The 21,889-nt window shown below is 40.8% G+C and overlaps 1 protein-coding gene across 1 annotated transcript in view; it reads left to right on the forward strand.

Annotated features, from left to right (window-relative positions):
* LOC113241225 (uncharacterized) overlaps nt 1-21,889 on the forward strand; it is a 127,655-nt gene that overhangs the window by 5,456 nt on the left and 100,310 nt on the right. Inside the window, exons 4-5 of the mRNA XM_026478832.4 lie at nt 4,440-4,493; nt 12,733-12,873. Coding sequence (XP_026334617.2) covers nt 4,440-4,493; nt 12,733-12,787 — 109 coding nt within the window. The 3' untranslated portion in view covers nt 12,788-12,873. The remainder of the gene's footprint in view (nt 1-4,439; nt 4,494-12,732; nt 12,874-21,889) is intronic.

A 21,889-nucleotide genomic window follows, 5' to 3' on the forward strand; every position in this document is an offset into this window, starting at 1 on the left:
AAACTTGTAATAAATCCTTCTTTGAAACAAGCCTTGTTTTGCCCATGGAAACTCTAGATAGTTACAGTGATGAGGGTCTGTCTTACATAACAATTTTTGCCTTGTATTATGACCTTACTGAGCTTCCCTTTTTTAACTCTATAAGAAAAAAAAAATAGAGCAAATCATACCTCTCTCCTCAAGGCCAAATCCAGGGGACTAAAAATTGGAACTTGGACAGTCAAACCACTAGCACCAGTGCAAGCATTCATAATTCTGAAGAGAACCAGCAGAGTTGTAAATAAGAAAGAAAGATTAGGGGTGCCTGGTTGGGCCTCTGACTCTTGGTTTTGGCTCAGGTCATGGTCTCCAGGGTGGTGGGATCAAACCCCATGTTGGGCTCCAAGCTCCACCTGGAGTCTGCTTGAGATTCTTTCTGACCTCCCCCTCTCCTCCTCTTGACTACCCCCAACCCCGTGCACTCTCTCTCTCTCTCTCTCGAAAGCAAATAAATAAATAAAATCTTTAAAAAAGAAGGAAAGATTATCCAGCTTTCCTAGAGTGATTTTTGGCAAAGCATCTCAGAATTCCTCGCTCTTGTGATCTTCTATCGCATTTTATCTATATTACTCTGAAGGCAATTTAAATCCCTTGCCGTGTATTACATTATTTGTGTGTAGAGAAAAGAAACACCTAAAGAAATATCTCCTTTGTTTTATTTTCCAACAGTGGCTAGCATAAGAACTTGTACATTGCCTAACATGTAACAGTAACTCAACAAAGATTTGCAAAACAGAGGAACAAAAGAAAGGAAAAACAGACTAAAAGTCTACAGATTCTAAGAAGGATCAGAAAGAGTATAGAGATGAGAGAGGTGCCAGGAAATGGTGGGTATCCCAGGTATATGGTGAACAGAACTTACATTATAGTCATCATAGGTTATACCTGCATATTTTTCTAATTTTCTAAAGCACATCTGAGATAGCCTAGCATACTCACTAGTATCCATATGAGCTAGGTGAAACAAAGAAAGGGACTTTCTTTTTAAAGATGAAAAAATTGAAGCAGAAAAAGGCTAAATGAGTCCCTCAATGTTATACAACTAGTAGCAGAGCTGGACTTAGCTGTACTAAGGTCCTAGACAGCTAGTTCTGCAAGCTTTCTGCCTTGGGAGAGAGAAGGAGGGGGGAGTCACCATGGAGTCACTTAAGGATCATACCATAAAAATAGGTCTCTAAGTGGACGATGATTTTACACTAATGGATTTGATAATAAAACCAGTGAGCACTAGCGTTAACATTAGATGGTCTTTCTAGCCACCATCTCATTAGAAGCTTCAACAACATCCCCAACAAGGACTGTCTAGTATGATACACCCAGCTCATGGGAACTCCTTTCTTCAAGACAATCCATTTCATTTTCTAGCAGTTTTGACCACTACACAGTTCTTCCTGATAGTCAAATAATTTCTCTCCTCTTAAGTATTATCCATTGTTCCTTTTCTTATTCTCTTGTTACCACACAGAACAATCCAATCCCTCTTCCATGTAACATTTGAAATATGTGAAGACAGCTATCATGATGGCCTTCTGCCTTGAGTTGTGTCTTTTTCAGACAAATGGTCTTAGTTCCTTAAAACATTTTTCCTAGGTCACCATTTTCAATTCATGGTCTCCTCTCAAACCCTGTGTATTGTCTTTGTTGGTGTGTTCCTTCAGGTGGGATATCTAGAGCCAGTGGGGGCTGAGGCAGTGTGCAGTACAGCATGACCATGGCTCCCTTCTCCTTGATACAAAATTTCTATTACTGCAGCCTAAGATGGAACTTGCTTTCTTGGCAGTCACATCACTCTGCTGACTGATACTGTGCTTATTCGCAAAAAAAAAAAAAAAAAAAAAAATTTTTTTCAAATGTGGGCTGTTAAGCCATGTCTCTTCCATTCTGTATTATATCATTTATTTTGGGGAAACTGAGGCATAAGCCTTTATAACCCTGGTATTATATAGTGGTTAAGAGCTGAGGCTCTGGAGTTAATAACACCATGGGTTAATAACTTGGCTCCAGCACTTACTTTGTGAATTTGAACAAATTGCATAACCCCTTTTTGCTATAGTTCCTCATGTATAAAGGGGATGGTAATAGGTACCTCGTAAAGTTATTGTAGGTATTAAATAAAATAATATATGTAAAATACTTAACATGGCACTCGTCATATGATAAGCACTCAATAAATGGTAGAATTATTTCTCTTTAGCTGATGAGATTCAGCCCAGAATTACATTTTGCTAACTCTTTTTTGTATGCTGATTATTTCATTCAACGTGTTTGCTATTGATCTCACCATCTTTGGTTCATTCACAAATGTGATGCCACCTTTACATTTTTCCAAGTCATTTTTAAAAGCACTGTCTAAGGCAGAACCCAGAGCACATATCTCCCGATAGGTTAACGTGGACCATTTATCAGCACTCGCATGGCCACAGTTGTTGAAGCCACCTAATTCACATAAATTTAAAAATGTAAGTCTAAGGAAGGTTCTAAAGAATAATATGGTGATCCTGTAGACACTTTATTACTTAACATGTTATTAATTGCCTCAGATTTCTTTATAGGAAATAAAACATTTTATATACAATTGAAGCCCCTTTCCCGGGTCCAGTTCCTCTCCAGTTCTCCCCAGAGGTGACCATTATTTCATAATTTTACTCTCATCCTACCTATATGTTTTGCGGCCCACTCATGAAAATACCTGATATGACTTTAATCACAGAAGAGGCTTTAAGAAATTTTCATTCACTAATGTTATGAGAAGAATTCTTGGTGAGTAGAGTGTACTAACCAGTTAATTACAATGAAAACAGGAAATTTGGGAAGGATATGGGATGGCTCTTAGAAATTAAAGGAAAAAAAAAATAAGACTGGGGAACTAGATCTCAGAAAGCCCAGGACGCTCTCAACTCCAGATCAGTTTCAGGGGTAATATCTTTGTTCTCATTATGATGAATTTGCTCAAACTCTGTCCTTTCTTTATGCCACCGAAGAGACGAGAATGGAAGAGTCCTATCACCTTTACCCAAGTTTTAGGTTCACCCTTTGGCCAGTTACAAGAGGACACTTTGCTTGACCCTCCCAACAAGACTGCAGGCTTACCTGGGATGGGGAGCATCGGCCGGTGGTGGAGGCTTCAGGGAATTGAGTTAGGACAGAAATATTTAGATGGAGGCAGTGTATTGGTAACATTCTTGTTCTTGGTAGATTCACAGGTGTTGGTTTTATAACTTACATAAATGTTACATTATTCTTTTGCATGTAGCAAATATATTTTGAAAATAAAAGTAAACTTTAAGAAAACAGTAGAGAAAAAAAGGTTGCATACAAAGAAGGCTTTTAGTTTCGCAAAGTAAAATTGTACCACTAAGAGAAGGCAAATAGATACTGGGCTGAAGACAACAGACTGTAACATCTCTAACAGCCACAGTGCAACTGAGCTATCAGTTTATTAACCCTGTTACAAAAGAAAAATCGGTTTAGGCTAGTCTCAGTGACCCTACGCTGGCTGTCCTTTTTCTAAGCATGCACAGACTTTTTCCTTCACTTGCCTATCTCAGTCAGATTTCATTTCATTTCAAGGATCATAAAGCCACTCAGATAAGCTTAAGGAAAAAGGGAAATTAATTGTGCAAATATTGGGGTCTCTCGCAGAACTCAGGAGAGTAAGAATAACCAGGCACGAAAACAAAAGCATATCGCCTTCATTGCTGTCACTGTCATCAGGTGAGGGGCAAGGATTCACCCGTTTTGGAGGGCTGCTCTTTTGGTGCTTGTGGACGGGAACAGTTTTCTCAAGTAAACAGCAGGTTGGGAGGATAAAAGGGGTATTCTACTCCATAGCACCTTCTAGAATCTTATGTAGACTTGATGTCTCATTTACCACTTCTAATTTGCAGGATCCACCTTTTTCCTCCCAATCCTAAGAAATTTAACTTCATGGGGTGCCTGGGTGGCTCAGATTATTAAGCGTCTGCCTTTGGCTCAGGTCACGATCCCTGGGTCCTGGGATCCCTGCTCATGGGGGAGCCTGCTTCTCCCTCTCCCTCTGTCTGCCGCTCCCCCTGCTTTGCTCTCTTGCTGTCTCTGTCAAATGAATAAATAAAATCTTAAAAAAAAAAAAAAAGAAGAAAGAAAGAAATTTAACTGCAATTATTCAGAATGTTTATGGCCTGGTTTTTATACCCACATGTGTTCAGAGGTGAATTATTTCTTAATATATTTATTTGTTATATTCCTTGATTCATTCCAGAAAGGATTTCAATTGCTCTTCAACAGTTCAAACTTAAGTGCCTGTTTTCCCCAGACTCTCGGGTATTATTCAATAGATCTTGGATATCTCAATTCATTTGGAGTGCCTAGGGGGTCTCTTAAATTTTAACTTATTTTTTGCTTTCTATTACCTTCTACAGCAATCTACTCAAACTAGCTGAAGAAAAGGAGGATTTATTGGACTCACTCCACAGGTAAGGGTACAGCAAGGAACGACCATAGAAAGCTCTAATTTAAACCCCCAATGAAGTGGAGGTATCAGGGCTTGGAGGTAGGCGTGAGGCCAGGGACATTGTCTGAAGATACAGTTGCGAAGCAGGAAGTGCAGCTGGCAGAAAAGTTGCTTTTTCCTGAAGTGGAATAGGACAGACAGGAGAGGCATACAATTGAGAAGTTAACCAAAACAATGATGTTTTGTGGTGAAGGAGATAAAACTAAGGGAAGGCAGAGGGTTGTGTCAAATGATGGTTTTTGTATGAATTCACCTCTAGGCTCGCCTTCACTATCTGTGCGCTCCTGAAAAAAGCAAATATATTGAGGTTCGCCTACCAGAAAGGCCAGCTTTAAAAAGAACATTGTGATAGTGCTCAAAGAGGAGGCATTAAATACATTGCCCGAAATTAGGCTAAAGTCTCTTTACCGTGGAAGAATTGAGTCCAGGTCTTAGGAGTACTTAGCGCTTTGGAGAGGGATGGTTTCCTTTTCTGTCACTTGACACTTTTTCTTACAATATCATCTTCTTCCTCATTTAAACCTCATTTAAAAACAAACTTTCTAATCTGTTGAATTGCTGAAGTTCTCTTTCCAAATTTCAAATGGCCTGTTATAACTTTGTTAAAGTACTGACCTTTGGGCACCTGGGTGGCTCAGTCTGTTAAGCGTCTGCCTTCGGCTCAGGTCATGATCCCGGGGCCCTAGGACTGAGCCCCGCATCCAGCTCCTCTCCCCCTGCTCCTCTCTGCCCTGCTCGTGCTCTCGCTCTCTCACGCAGATAAATAAATAAAATCTTTAAAAAAATAATAACGTACTGACCTTTGACCAGCGCCATTCAAGAGGAGAAAAACTGAAATGAGTAACTTTGCTTGTCACATGAAGGAGGGAGGGAGGTAAGGAAGGAAAGAAATGGGAAGGGATGGGAAAGAAGAAAGACTGAATTTTTTTTTTAAGATTTTATTTATTTATTTGACAGACAAGGAGAGAGCACAAGCAGAGGGAGTGGCAGGCAGAGAGAGAGGGAGAAGCAGACTCCCAGCTAAGCAGGGAGCCTGACATGGGACTCGATCCCAGGACACTGGGATCATGACCTGAGCCAAAGGCAGACTCTCTTTTTTTTTTTAAGAATTTATATATTTATTTGACAGAGAGAGAGACAGCCAGTAATAGGGGGAACGCAGGCAGGGGGAGTGGGAGAGGAAGAAGCAGGCTCCCAGTGGAGGAGCCTGATGTGGGGCTCGATCCCGGAATTCTGGGATCACGCCCTGAGCCGAAGGCAGACGCTTAACGACTGAGCCACCCAGATGCCCCCGAAGGCAGACTCTTAACTGATCAAGCCACTGAGGCGCCCCAGAAAGACTTAATTCTTAGAGAAGATAGCTGGGATGACTTCAGAAGACACCAACCCTTGGCTCTGACTTTACATTCAGATGTGACCTGAATAGGGATTGCAGAAGGGGAGGAACTAAATACAAAGAAAACCTTCCCCTAAGTAGATAATTCTGGATTAGAGGAAGAAAGCCTCTTTAGCAACACCTGGGTCCCTAGCATCAGACAGAAGGGTAAGGGTCTCTCTGTCTTCTAAGTGCCCAACCACTGTAGACATCACCAAGGCCGTTCTTGCTGCAGCAAGAACAAGGCCTCCTTCGGTCGTCCTGACTTAGATAATGTGTGTCTATCCTTCCTATCAAACCTTAATTGCTGATCAGAGACTCAGAGTTCCTTCTCTCCAGAGTTCAGAGGAGAAAAGCGTGCAGCAAAAAGTCCTCACTTTTTCATCCTCCATCACTCCATCAAGGCTTCTCTTCCGAATTTGGGGGTTGTATCTGCTTTCCCAGGCTTCACAGACTGTAGTGGTCTCTAGCGCTCCCAGAGAAGGATAGGAACCATTTGGAAAGCTATCTCAAAGCGATGAATAGAGAAGAGTTGGTCCAAGGTCTTGGTGGTCATCTGAGAAATCATGGCTTTTCAATCCTGAGCAAAACAAAGAAGAAAGAGGCATTCAGTCAAGCTCAACTATTATCCTGGTGAGATTGGAAAAAAGAACCAAGCTCTAGGAGCCACTGGTTTCATGGAGCCAATCATTCATTCATTCATTCATTCATTCATTCAACAACATTTATGAAGTGCCTTCTGTGTACCAGGTGCTGTGGTGATTGCAAGAGACACCAAAAGGATGTGGTTCCTGTGCTAACGGAGCTTGTGTTCTAGCAGTGGAGACAGATGTGATATACAGCATAATACAAAATGTTCCTCTGATTCAGGAATAGAGGCAGAACAAGCTAGCTTGCAATGCTGGAAGAATCTAAACGTGCAGGAGCAATTGCAGGACCTGAGGCTGCTCAAGGTTTAGCTGTTTGAAGGAGTAAAGAGGTTTTCTTTAGTCAGGTAGGGAAGAAGGCTGACTTCTGAGATCTTTAGATTCTTAAATTGGCTTTATATTCTAAGTAAAATGCTGGATTTGGGACATGTCCTTTTTATGATTTTTGTGGTCAGTATTATTCTTTTTAAACTCTAGGGTTTGTGTGCATTAGTGAGTGGTTTGGAGAGATTATTGTGTTTGCTTCAGAAATTTCGATAAAAGGCTAAAGGTATTAGGAATACTCGGGAAAAAAAGTTTAGTATTAGTAATTATAAGAAGATATGTCAGGAAATACTACACACAGGAGATTTCAGGTGGCAGCTACATTGAACAAAAAGAAAGTTTATGTGCAACAAGAATGACTATTTCCATAGTTAAAGTTCGGTAAGAATGACAAACACTGGATATTGATGTAGATTTTAGTTTTTATTTATATTTTAGAGAGGCATAATTACATTTTGATTTTATGTCATCTCTTATGGAATAGACCTGTTACTCTACTGGGACTGTGTAGCCTCAGTAAGCTTTGCAATTTGTATTGATATTTGCTTTATCTGTGCATGTTCATAGGGTGTGTGTGAACTCAGGCTCCCAGTGGAGGCAGAATTGCTCAGAGCTTAAGAGCTGGTGCTTCTAGAGTCAGAAAGATCTGAATTCAAACACTAGCTCTATTTACTAGTTGCATGACCTTGGACAAACTTCTTAAACCTGCCAAGCCTGAAACCTCAGTTTCCTAAACTGTAAGATGGGGATTAGCGTGGTTCCTACCTCTGAGGCTTGTTTTGGGAATTAAACACGATGCTATGTGTAAAAACGGTCCCTGACAATAAATAGTAGCTCTTCTTTTAAGTAAGGCTTGTTAGATGGAGTAATGTTTTGTGTCCAGGGATATGGAGCCCTGGAAGATTAATAGAAATTTTATTTTCCAGGGATGATAATTGAAATCCTTGAGAAATTTGGGTGGGCTGTTCTTTGAAGATTGCTAAAATTTAATATGGTGGCACAGTAATTGCAATAGATGGAAAGAACTAAATATTTCCTTCTTTTTTACAAAAGATAGTGGTGTTCACAATTATTTAGGTAACAATGGAGAATTTCAGAGTATTTATGCACTCCTGACTTGACTTGTTGAGGTTTCTTAATATGTGTCAGTAGAGAACAAGAACTCATTTTTAGCTCTAAGTCACCACTGCACCCTTAGCACTTGGCAGTCTGATGATAGCATTTTTCAAAATGCGGTTCATCAGAATCGCCCACATGACTTGTTTAAAATTCAGATTCCTGGCCCTCACCTGTGAAGAAGTCTCTGAATTTCAAATAAATATACCAACCCAGCTGATTTGTATCAACTCCTAAGCTTTTTTTTTTTAATTTTATTTATTTATTTGATAGAAAGAGGGAGACAGAGAGAGAATGAGCCGGGGGAGGAGCAGAGGGAGAGGGAGAAGCAGGTTCTCCACTGAGCAGGGTGCCCCATGTGGGGCTCAATCCCAGGACCCTGGGATCATGACCTGAGCCAAAGGCAGACGCTTAACCGACTGAGCCACCCAGGTGTCCCTAACACCTAAGCTTAAGAAGGACTAGACCACACACATATGAGCTATACCCTGGATGAAAATTCTTTCAGGTCGTGCTTATTATTTAAATGGTAACTTGAGTGAGACGTTTATGGGACACACCTTAACATCCTCACAGGACATAAAACTTTTTGTTCTCTTTGCCTTAACAACCATTCCAAATCTCTTGATGAATAACCATTTACTTTCTCTCGCAGTCTACAGAAACAATTGTCTTTCCCTGCTTGTGGTGGTAACAGCTAAACTGTTACCTTATCCTTGTTACTATGGTAGGGCCGGGGGTAGGGCAAATGTGAATAGATGTATGACTGGGGTTCACAGAGAACCCCTGGTTTACACAAACTTCTCCGTGGCTGAACTTGCTAAATCCGACCTTTCTTTCCCCAGTCCTTAAAGTCTCATATATTCCTTTTATATATTCTCATGATATCCCCAACCTACCTATCCCTGAGTCTTCCGTCCTGATCACTACTCCAGATCCATTTTGATGACATCAGGACAGATACCTGTGAATGCTATCTCACTGTGCCTCCAGAAGAAATCTGTTAGCTGCAAAGGCGGTAAAAATTATATTTTCATGTTCCAGTTTGTAAATAGAAGAAGAGATACTGTGTGCATGTAAAAGTGTCAAAGCAAGTTACAGGGTAGGGAGAAGAAGGAAAAGATACCTATGAAGCCAGAGGAGAAATCCCCACCTTTATATTGCCTGACCTACATGGTTACAGGCAAAGAAACGTGTGAGCCCTGAAGGCAGATCTGATGCATGCTGCCCCCAATATGCTGAATCTGGGAGTCCTGAGCTTGCTAAGCCATTTTCTACTGCCCAGACAACATGACAAATTTTGATATTTGCAGTTCTGTGGTTTCAATGATGGATTGGTTGGTGAAACAATGGTAATTTACTTTTGATTGGAAATATTTTTAGGCGGTCCTCCTAGCTTTATTGCAAATAGACTTTTTTTTTAAGATTTTATTTTTAAGTAATGTCTACACCCAGTATGAGGCTTGAACTTATAACCCTGAGATCACGATTCCCATGCTCTACCGAATGATCCAGGCAGGTGCCCCCGAAGTAGACATTCTTTATGTGGTACATCTGGAGATTGCACCTCAGAAAAGCAAAATCTCTTCAACTTGAATCAGCAAGAGACCTGTCCATTTAGCCTCTTTAATAAATCAGGCCCGTTGGGGTGCCTGGGTGGCTCAGTCGTTAAGTGTGATCCTGGAGTCCTGGGATCGAGCCCCACATTAGGCTCCTCCACTGGGAGCCTGCTTCTTCCTCTCCCACTCCCCCTGCCTGTGTTCCCTCTCTCACTGGCTGTCTTTCTGTCTCTCTCTGTCAAATGAATAAATAAAATCTTTAAAAAATAAAAAATAAAAAAATAAGTCAGGCCCGTGTGCTAAAATGGTCCCCACCCACACTCCAGTTCACGCGAATGGAATTAAACAATCTTTACAAAGCCATGGTTACACACATAGGCTTTGGAGTCCGATGTGGGGTTTTGAGCCCTGGCTCCCCGTCTCACCAGATGTGTGAACCCAGACAAGTTCTCTAGCCTCAGTCTCATCAACTGTAAGGTAGGATGATAGTAGCCATGGTGAGAAGGGTAGGATGATGGATAGAAAACTCTCTGTGTCATGCCTGGCATTCAGTAGTTCTCCCTCACTGTTCTTTCCTCTTCTTATGATTCTATTGTCCCCATCTTTGCTTTGCATCTTGTCCAAGCCTTTTTACACGTAACCATGTGATATGTCAAGATGTGCCTAACTCCCTACTCTCCATTTTCTTGATTTCATTTATTCAACAAATATTTCCTGAGTGTGCACTACGTGCAAGGTGTTATTCTAGGTGCTATTTAAATCAGAACAAAACAGATAAAAGTCCTTGCCATCATGGAGCTTACATTCTAGTCAAGGGGAGCAATACAATAGACATTAAACAAAGTAAGCCAACGGGATACATGTTATAGAAAAAGAGAGAACAGGGGAATGGAGACTGTGTGGGGTGTAGAGGTGTTCCAATTTTAAATGAGGTGATCAGGATAGGCCTCATTCTTTTGTTTAAACACAGAGGGAGTGGGAAACGCTTTTCTTCAAAGTCCTACAGAGCTCACTGTCCTTGGGTAACTTCAGGCAAAAATGAGAGGCTGGAATGCCTAACAGAAGTGGAGCCTCATTCTTTAATTTTTCAAAAGCAGCAGAAAAGCAGCAGAAGGAACGTACTGATGCTTGCCCATTAGGTGGCAAGAGCTGTTTTGTGTGTTTTCTTTTTGACCTGACTCACCTGTTGTGTCTAAGGTCATAGAATCTTCATCCCTCGCTCCCTTTGGTTACATGTCTCAGGACCTTGGAGATGGGAAGTATTATCAATAAAAGATGAGAAATTAGGGCTTCTTGGGCTATATCTCTGTGTTTTATATAACAGAAATCCTTTGCAACTCAAGGAAACATGTGACTTAATTCTAAATCCATGATTGGATTTAACTTTAGACAATTTCTATGAAAACAAAGCAGCATAATTTTTTCTGAAGCCTGATAGAGTAGGAAAAGCCCTGCAGTGGGATTCAGAGTCCGGGGTCTCCCGCAGCCCTGCCACTAGCCATCGTTCCACAGTTCTATGTCCGAGACTTTCTCGCGTGTGAATTGCGGGTGGGAAGAGGAAGTATCCCTTCTACCTAATTCCGTGAGTCTTTGAAAAGCTCCAAGAAAATTTCTCTGCTAGAGACTAAAGCAGGTATAATGTGTGGGCCTCTAATCTCTTGACATCTGCTTTATTGAAAACTGCAATTAAGGTGATTTGTCCATTTTTGGATGGGAACAAAAATGGAGTGGTAATCTTCCTCATATTATTTGTGCCTCTTTACCTTTCAAGGTATAAATGAAGGGGAGAATGCTTTCTTACTACATACTGCTCATCAGCACTTTTTTTTTTTTAAGAGATCCTACATTTATTTGATTTATTTATTTTTTTAAATAACCTCTACCCCCAATGTGGGTCTTGGACTCACGACCCTGAGACCAAGAGTTGCATGTTCTACCAACTGAGCCAGACAGGCGCCCCTGCGCATCAGCATTTTTGCCATATACATAGAATTTCAAGACCTTACCATCAAATGTCATCTATCAGACACTTAAAATATTTCAGTATTTATAAACCTAAAGAGACCTCCAAGTGACAAAGACCTGTCCTCAAGGTCTCCAAGCCTTTATTTTTATTTACCATTATTATTTTTATATTAGAGTTAATTATATTAGTAATATATTATAACATAAGTAATATATTACAGCCTCCATTTTACATGGAAAGAAATTGAAATGCACACAAAAGTCTACTAAAAATAATCAAAGTCACTCCACTCTGTAAACCTGGACCTTTCCTTAATCTTCTAAACTAGGGATTGGCAAACTCCTGTGTGCAGGCCAAATCTGCTTTCCCTTCCCCTCCTTCCCCCACAACCTGTTTTTATATGGTTTTTACATTTCTTTAATGGTTGAGAAAAATCAAAAGTACTATTTTGTGACATGTGAAAATTATATGAAATACCTAGTTCAATGTTCATAGAACAAGGTTGAGTGGAACAAAACCACTCCCATTATTTATATATTATCTGCTTATATATATGGCCACTTTCTCTCAAAAATAGCCACGTTGAGTAGTTGTGACAGAAATCATATGGCCCATAAAGCCTAAAATATTTACTGTCTGTCCCTTTGCAGAAAAAGTTGCCAATCCCTGGTCCAGACCATATGGGTGTCTTTGTTAGGGGTCTAAGGAAAACATATGTAGACTCGTGGCATTTCAGTTCTGCCTTATTTTACATACACTTGCACATGGTACCAAGAAAACTACACATGCCTTCTCCCATCAGGCTGCATTTTCTCCTTTATGGATTGGTTACTTGTTGTTGCTTGTTATTCATGGAAATCCCTATTTGTTCATTCATTCACTCCACAAGTCCTTATGGTGCACCTGCCTGGGAAGAGGGACTAACCAAAAGTAGCTTGATTAGTTAACTTTTAGAGACAAGTAGTAGGCAAATATAACCTTTATTATACAATAGCAAGAAGTGCCACCCTAAAGTTATGCCTGGGGCAAAAAGCAAAGTTGTTTGACTCAACTGAGGGGATTGGTGAAGGTTTCCTAGGAAGACACCTGAACTGAGGACAAGAAGAGGACAAGGTTTGGGGAAGGGGGACATAAAATTCAAATTAAACAGAGCAATACAGTAGTCCCCCCCCCCCCTCCGCCCTTACCTGAAGCTTTGCTTTCTGTGGTTTCAGTTACCCTTGGTCAACTCTGGTCCAGATGTTTCATCAGAAGGTCAGTATAGCCTAGCACTGTGTCACAATGCCTGTGTCAGTCACCTCACTTCATCTCATCACATAGGACTTTCATCATCCCACATCATCAAAAGAAAAAGGGTGAGTACAGTATAATAAGATATTTTGAGAAAAAAAGACCATTCATATAACTTTTACTACAGTATATTGTTATCATTGTTCTATTTTATTATCGTTGTTGATCTCTTACCGTGCCTAATTTCCACATTAAACTTTATCATAGGTGTGTATGTGTAGGAACTGTGTCATTTGGTACTATCCACTGGGGGTCTTGGAATGTATCCCCTGTAGATAAGTGGTGGGACTACTATATTTTCCAGGACCTGTATTAGTCTGGATTCGGTGCAGGAAAGAGAAAGCAAGGTAGTCCTGTTAAGAAGGAGAGGACTTAGGATCCCTAGGTAATTAGGACAAAATCATGGAAGGGCCAGAAAAATGGGCTGTAGGCTGGCCCACCAGCAATGATTCCCAAAAGACTCTAGTACCATCTCACTGAGGCCAGGACTGGAAGTATTCGGTACAGGAACACATTGCCATCCGCTGACGTGGAATCAGGAAGTCTGTCTGATGCTGCTGCCGCTGGAACTCCGCTAGAGAACAGAATCTACAGAATTGCTAGCTGGTTGTAATGCAGTCAGGAGAGCAGGACATGGCCTCAGCTCTGTTTTAAACTTCTAAGTCTCACAGGAGTACATCGATTTTGTGCATTTAGAACTCTCGCCGCAGGGGCTCCTGGGTGGCTTAGTGGGTTAAGAGGCCGACTCTTGATTTCAGCTCAGGTCATGATCTTAGGGTCCTGAGATCAAGCCCCCATTGGGCTCTGTGCTGAGTGTGGTGCATGCTTGAGATTCTTTCTCTCTGTCTCCCTTTGCCCCTCCCCCTACTCATTTTCTCTCTCAATAAATAAATAAATAAATAATTTTTAAAAAGAACTCTTGCTGGGGACACTTGGGACATCTAGGAACACTTGGCTGGCTCAGTCGGTAGAGCATGTGACTCTTGATCTTGGGGTCATGAGTTTGGGCCCCATGTTGGGTGTAGAAATTACTTAAGATAAATAATAAAAATATTTTATCTTATTTTTGTAAAAGATTTTATTTATTCATTTGAAACAGAGAGATACAGAGAGAGAGCATGAGCAAGGGGAAGGCAGAGAGAGAGGGAGAAGCAGGCTCTCTGTTGAGCCAGATGCCCGATGCCAGGCTCAATCCCAGGACCCTGGGATCATGACCTGAGCTGAAGGCAGATGCTTAACCGACTGAGCCACCCAGGCATCCCAATAAAAATATTTTTAAAAAAGAAGCCAAGAAAAGTAACCTCAGCTTCCTAGTCTCTGCAGCACGGAGGCGTCCTACAAGTCAGGTAGAATAAGGGTTAAGCAAGCCAAGTCACAGAGTCCACCACATTTATAGAATCAGTGTCACTGTCCATTCAATGAGTTGCAAATAGCTTGGAATGGCTAGAGTAGTAGTTCCCAAATAATCAGGGGATCCCTATTTTACTTCAAAATGTTGAGCCCTTGATGCACATGACAGTTGTTCTATTTTAACATCCTGTGATTGAGAGATATCTTACAAATAGTTACATTTAAATAAAATGTTATTAATCTCAATAGCACATACATTTGAAAGGTATGGTGCTAATGGTAGCTGACCTATATTGCGCACATTATGTATATTGATCATTTCACTGTAATGCATACATATTCAAGCTATATCATTTGTTCAGTCAACAGATAATGGCCTGGACCACTTGTGTATTCCAGAACTCTTCCATAATGTCTGGGAATCTAGGTATTTTAGATTCACACTTGGGAATCATTGAGCTATAATATTTAGAGTATGTGATGAAAGGAAGCAAGCAAAAATGCTCTAAAAGAAGGCTCATTTCCTTAGATATTAATCAGGAGGTGATGGGGACTTACTGAATTTTTAGTAAAGGAATGACAATCAGATTTTCATGTCAGACCACTCTGGCAAGGACTAGAAGATGAAGAAATGGGAGACTCAGGGCAAGCAGGAAATGTAGGGGACTATTTTAGTGATCCAGGTGGGAAAATCAGGGTTCTAATAAACAGGGCATAGGTAGTGGGGAGGAACAGAAATGGGTATATAGGGGGAAAATTAATTGCTTATTGATTAACTTGGTGTGTATGGGTTATTAGGAGGACAGAAGAAAAAGGCCATGCTTGAGTAACCATATAAATACGCAATACAAGACAAAAAAGAACCATCTCAAGTTCTTAAGATGTATATATATTTAAAATAAAATCAGTAGAGTGATATGAATACAGTTCTAAATTACTTGGGGCAGGCTTACTGCCATAAAAAATAACCCCCAAATCTCAGTGACTTAAGTGTATAAAAATATATTTCTCATTCACATACAATCCAATGGGGGTAGAAGGATGTGCATGTGATGGTGAGGAGAAAGGAAGTCTCTGCTCCCTGTGATTTTTCTGGGACCCAGGACTTTTCCTTTCATTGACTCTGCCATCTTCTAGGGCCACTGGACTCTCTCCATTCATCTGGACAGAGGAGGATAGAGAGCTGAATTGCAAATAGGAACCTGTAAGGGCCAGGCTTGGAAGAACTGTAAATCACTTGTGCGTACATTCCATTGGTTAGAACTCAGTGATGTAGCCACACCTAACTGAGTTGTTCATGAGAAATCTAATCTAGCTGGGTGCCAGAACAAAGGAAATGTGAGTTTCAGGAGCATGTAGCCAGTCTCTAGCATAAGCATATGTTAGGTTATAAGGCAGAACTTGCAGAATTTGGAAATATGATTGCAGTGAATGACAAAGTGATTTGAGTTTAATTAGACAATGTCTAAACGTGATTGATGTAACAGAGAAATCTGTGAATCATTTGATTATATTACTGAAGAAATGCTGTGTTCATATAGTGTGGAGATTGGAGAGAAATGGAAGTGAGCAATACCTCTGTTGAGTTCAGAAATAGGTGAAGCAAAGATGAAGGAACTACCACTATCGCTTGCCCTGTTGTGGTGGGGGTACTCTAGTCACTAACTGTTTATGAACTGCCATCTGCCAAGCACTGTTCTCGGCCCTGGAATAGAAACACCTTAACCTGTCTGCCAGATGGGTCAATCCCTATAGAGAGGAGATGGGTCTACCGGATCCTTCTGGCTTGAAGGTTCAGGCTTTCATAATATTCCATTTAATTCACTTTGCTCTGATTCTCTTCTAAACAAGTGCCTTCTAATTCTCTCTTGACTGTCTTTGAACTCAAGAAGAAAATATGCTGATCAGCCAACAGAGTCTTCTAATCCCTGTGATTCCTGCAGCTTCCTGCTCCTCCTTTCCCTCCTCCTCCACTGCCTCCTCCTCCTCCTTCACCTCTTCCTCCTGCTCCTCAGATTACCATCATTACCATCGTCGTTACCATCATCATGCTCATTATAAGAACCACCATGCACTGGGCACTGGGCACTGGGCATTGTGCTAGGTACTTTATGTATTGCTTTTAATCCTCATGATGTTGCATTTTACGGGTGCAAATACTGAGTCTCAGAGAAAGTCAGTAACTTGCCCTCACACTTAGTAGTGCTGAGCCTAAATCAGAACCCAGTTCTGCTGACTTAATAACACAAGTTCTTCCTGCCATTATAAAGGAGTAAATCTGGGTTTGTAGATCAGTTTTATTTTTATTACCTTTTTTACATTTCTTAAATATGAATTACTTACTTGAATTGATCAGATCTGAGTATGTTGACAAAATTAAGTTTCTGGTCTCGGAATACTCAGGACCCAATACTGATCTGGGGAAACTTCTCAGAGGTTGTTGACCCCATAAGTTCTTGCCAGAGCTGTCACCTTGCCCACATGACATCCCTGTTTTTGAACTTACTCCTGAACATTGGTGACCTGGTAATATGACAAAATAATCTATTTACCAGAGAGAACTGTTGTCATATTTATATAATGCGAAAAACCACTCTCATAAATAAAGCCCGACCCTTAGGTACAAAACTTAGTTAGGTTACCAGATAAAAATGATCTGTTGATTCCTTCAACAAAACCATACTGTGTAACTGCAATTATTGAACAAAGGTGGAATCAGAAAAATGTATTTTTGAATTAAAATGTATTGATGGGAATAAATCAAAGCCAATGTGTTTTCTTCTAATGGCAGTTTTATTTTCTCAGAATGGGAATTTAAAATTGCTTAAATTGCTTCTAAGTTAGTGAGTAGGAAAAGTGCTCAAATGGTGATAAAATGTGTAACAAATGTTCAGCCAGTGTGCAGAGGATGACAAGGAAGAGGAGAAGCATTCTGCATGTATCACAGTAAAGCGTGCACACGCATGTTTCCAGCTCTCCACACTGATGTTTCTAGCTAGAGCACAGCAAGTGAAAGCATCTACTTCATCGTCCCCTTTCCTGCTGTTTGCATACCTTTATGTAAGGCTACCCCTTGCTCGATGCGCCATGTCTTTTGCTTCACGGTATTTCTGACCTTTCACGTCTGATGCTGTCACTTCTGGTTTCTTACTTCTAAATTACTTCATTGTCATGTTGGAGAAGTAATAAAAATGTAGGTCAAAGTGTGTCTTTCGGAAATCACTGTAGGAACCTAAAAGAGACAAATGAGGGAATAATGTGCTTTTCTCAGACAACATATAATAATGATGACAGTCGCTTGCCACTGTTCCTGGGAGAAGGGCCATGGAAATGTGTGACTTAGGTGGCCGCGGCGTTCTTCTAGTGAACTATACAGACTTGAAAGCCCACCGATCTCAAGTGAGAACAAAAGCCAAGCTTTCTAAGTAAACGTATGATGATTATCCAATTCAACATATCTAGCCATAGAGTAAGCAATGACAAGCTGCCCACCAGGACTTGGTAACTCATTGACCTACTAGTGCCGTGGTGTGGAGACTGCAAATCTGATTTGGAGAAAGTGGAGAATTTGTGCCCAGGATTGAGGATACGTGATTCTCTCGCAGGTTCACCTGATGCTGTGATTCTGGGGAATTCATCTAACCTGCAGGTTCAGGTTTTTAATCTGTACAATGACAGGGAGGGACTAGATCTACAAGCTCCCCTTCAGGTTTAAAACAGAGCAGTATTACTCCATTGTGGGAGAAACAAAGCTTTCCTTTAAAAAACTGATTAGTAATATCATACATGAAGTGATAGTTACAAAATAATTGCAGTCTGTACAGTTGCAGTACTGACATAGTGATATGAATGTTCTCAGTAAAAATGATTGCATTTCTTTTTATCCAGTAGATCAGTTTAAACCTGAGCCTACATCATTGGCCTCCAGGCTGGTGAAAGATTCAGTCTGTGATTGCGGGAACTCCCTATCCCTGAAAAGCTTTATGCAAAATTGCCAGATTCTCCTGAATTTTCTCACAAAACTTCTGGGAAACGGTTCTGATTACCCTACGGTCACCCCTGGTTTCCACTGGAACTTGTGCCGATCCATGAGGCCCTTTGCCTCAGGAATTCTAATGTTTCGCTGACACTGCGAGGGCAAGGCATGTTCCGGTGAGGCTGGTTCTGTGGGTGCCTGGGACTTGGCCCTGTCAGGAATCCCAGTCCAGTGTTTTTGGGGTTTTTATACACCTACCCCAGAATTCCGTTCCCTGTCTACCCTTGACCTCTCCAAGGGCTGAGAACAACCCTCCTTTCTCCCTCTTGCCAGTTTCAAATGGTCTTCCCTTTCTCCTTTCCCTCTCTTGGAAACCTTGCAGAAACTCTTCAGTGAATTTGAATTTTTATTCAAGTTGGAAAGAGAATTTGCTTCATGTAGCTTCTACCTCTGAAGAAAGGACATACAAAATCCTAGGCTAACATCTGGGATTGAGGGCAGAGGAAAATGCACAGGCCAAAACACAAATTAATATTTCAATAAATCGTCCTGCTACACTATCAAGTAATTAGAAATGTAATCACATATAGGGAGAAATGGATTTGTATTCATTTTTTATTGCAATGTTTTTGAAATAACAGCTTTATTGAGATATAATTTATATACCATACAATTAACCTGTTTAATGTGCATGTATTTATTTTTAATAGTGAGTTTGAGTAAAGGCAAGTTTAATTAGAGGGGATAGCTGGAAAAATTTATGGATGTTTTAAAGGGAACTTCTGAATACCTTCAAAGGTTTAAGAGGTTAATGGTGCTGGCATTTTTGTGTGTAAAATTTCAATAAAAGATTTCATTTTATAGGATGTTATGGGATATATAATAACATTAAAAGTTTTTCTACTATAATGTTAATGGACAAGGCCAGGCTCCAAAATTGTAAGTATAATATGACCACACCTGTAAGAAAACAGGCATACACAAAAAGGAAGGAGAAATGGCTAATTTTGGATGGTCAGACTTAGGGAACATATTTATTTTCCATTTTTATAGAATATTAAATTCTTCAATAGTATGTATACTTTTGGAATGAGAAGGAAACAGGAGCTTTGGTGTATGGAGTTTTTATACATATTTCTATGCCTTTCTATAGTATCATCAACTTAGATCAGATTGGCAGTTGTCTGTGGAAAGTGTTCACAGGAGGAGAAGGATGAGTGAGTAAGTGTGAGAAAGGGAAGAAAGCAGACAACCAATCATCCTTATGCCAGGGCCATTTGTGTATCAGTCACTTGTAAGTCTGAAAACACTTGGCTTTGAAATAATTGAGGAGTATGCAAGACAGGTTGAGATAAAGTCTATACCATACAAATTGGTTTTTTTAATTAAATATTTCATTTATTTATTTGAGAGAGAGGGAGGGAGGGGGAGAGAGAGAAAGAGAGAGAGAGAGAGAGGGAGAGAAAACAGGTGGGGGGAGGGGCAGAGGGACTAAACAGATTCCCCGCTGAGTGGGGAGCCCAGTGAGGGGCTCCTTCCCAGGACCGTGAGATCATGACCGGAGTCGAAGTCACATGCTTAACTGTTTGAGCCCCCCAGGTGCCCCTATACCATACAAATTGTAAGAGAAATGAAGTTTTATGTCTTCCAATATAATGAGTAGATCATATTGACAGCAATAAGTAAGATGAGGTAAACGATGAAAAAATATAACTCGACAGACCCATATTTTACATTTAGATTATAAATGCTTTTTAAATATATATACTTTGATATAATTGCCTGCTCCTAACTATAACAAAAGTTCTTTATTTTATTTTTATTTTTTATTTTACAGATGCCTTATAAGCAAGGTTATGAAAACTCAAAGGGAAAAAATATGTTACCTATTTTACTCGGTAGTAATAGCTTATTTTATCAGAACCATCACTAAGTTAAATTATCATAGCCTGGATTTTCTGTACATAAAGACTCTTAAAATAGCCCCTATTAAATTTATCAGAATTTCTAGTACTGTAAAATTACTTGAAATGGAGGGAATGTGTTTTGGTGTCAAAGCCTGGACAAGCATTTGAAAGATGCCCTCAGCGTCATGTTATTGCAAATTCTATATTGCAAATAGAATATAGCCCAGATCGTGGAAGCGCAGTGCCCTGGAATATATAGCTGCTGCCTTCGGCACAGCCAGACTTTGGAAAACTCCAGATCCTAATGTGCTGTGAAATTTTGGGCATGAGTAGTTCTGTCAGTTCTTTCCAGGCTCCGTTGGAGTCCAGCCTCCCTAAGGAACCCTCCCCAAACATTGCATCCTACCCTCATTTGCACGCATGCCCCCTATGAAGTGTTTCTGTAGTTGACAGCTGTGACAGTCATCCCTGGGACCCTGGTCACATCCCTTTGACCCACCTCTGACTTCAGCCGCCGCTCCGGTGGAAGAGCGTGTGGAGGCTCCGTGTCAGCTCACTCAGTGGCATTCCACCTCTTACACCTCAGGCGCTTGCTCACAGGGGACTTTCTCCAACATAAGGGAATGGGTGCTGTGGACCAGCCCCGTCTGGAAGTTGGGGGGCAGTTATTGTTCCTGGGGAAAACCCTCCATCCATCGGGTGTGGGAACCAACACATAAGTACTTTCACCTGCTGTTCTTAGGTGGCCATTTCTATTCTGTATGTTTCTTAAGGATCCGGGCAGTGCTGAGCCCCCATTGTCTACAACAATGACCTTTACATGGCACTATTATATTGGCTTTTCCTCTTTTTCTCATGCACTTTCCATACTTTCTTCCTCCTGCTTCCTGGGACCAAGTCCGAAATAGACTGCCTGACCCTAGTTCTTGCCTCTGGTTCTGCTTTGCGAGAAGCTCAGGCTAAGGCCATAGTAATGCACTTCTCCCCATTGCCCTTGTTTTAATTAAACGAACCTTTTCAAATCTTAGTGATATAATTCTTGCTTCCACAACTAGATTATAGTCTTCTGAAGATAGCAAGGATTTTATATGTATTATATCATGTCCTGCATATAGTAGATTTCTATTAGTAAATATTTGTTAAATGACAAGCTCAAGAGGGTATATGAAGATGCTATCAATCCCTTTGAGAACTTCTAGTCACGCAGTGTCAGATTCTTGTAAAGACACTGGGTGTTCATCCGCATCAGTCTAGGGAATGGACATTTGACATTCTTGATACCTACCCAGCATCTGAACCCTTTCCCATAAAATGGGCCACCCTCACGTTAGGCACTGAAAATGCCAGCAACTCACTTTCCAAGCCTCCCTTGCAGCTCTGTCATTAGGTCCACTGATCAGATTCACCCTTGAGGGTCTCTAAGTCAAAGTCAGGACGTGAAGAAGCAGGACCTATTCAGAATCCGTCCTGGTGATGGGCAGTGGTGGTGGCAGTCACATCGGGATGATGGTTCTGCCACGTGTTGTGGGGCACTGTGCCTGGCAAGGTAGCTTCTAGTCCTGGTTCACCAGGCCTTTTGGAGATTCCATGAGCTATTACATATTTTTTAAGTTAAGATCTTTTTTCTTTAAGATTTTATTTATTTATTTGACAGAGAGAGACAGCCAGGGAGAGAGGGAACATAAGTGGGGGGAGTGGGAGAGTAAGAAGCAGGCTCCTAGCTGAGAAGCCTGATGTGGGGCTCGATCCCAGAACGCTGGGATCACGCCCTGAGCCGAAGGCAGACGCTTAATGACTGCGCCACCCAGGCACCCCAAGATCTTTTTTTTTTTTTTTTCTGGATAAATT

The sequence above is a fragment of the Ursus arctos genome, unplaced genomic scaffold (assembly GCF_023065955.2).
Source record: "Ursus arctos isolate Adak ecotype North America unplaced genomic scaffold, UrsArc2.0 scaffold_4, whole genome shotgun sequence".
Lineage (NCBI taxonomy): Eukaryota > Metazoa > Chordata > Mammalia > Carnivora > Ursidae > Ursus > Ursus arctos.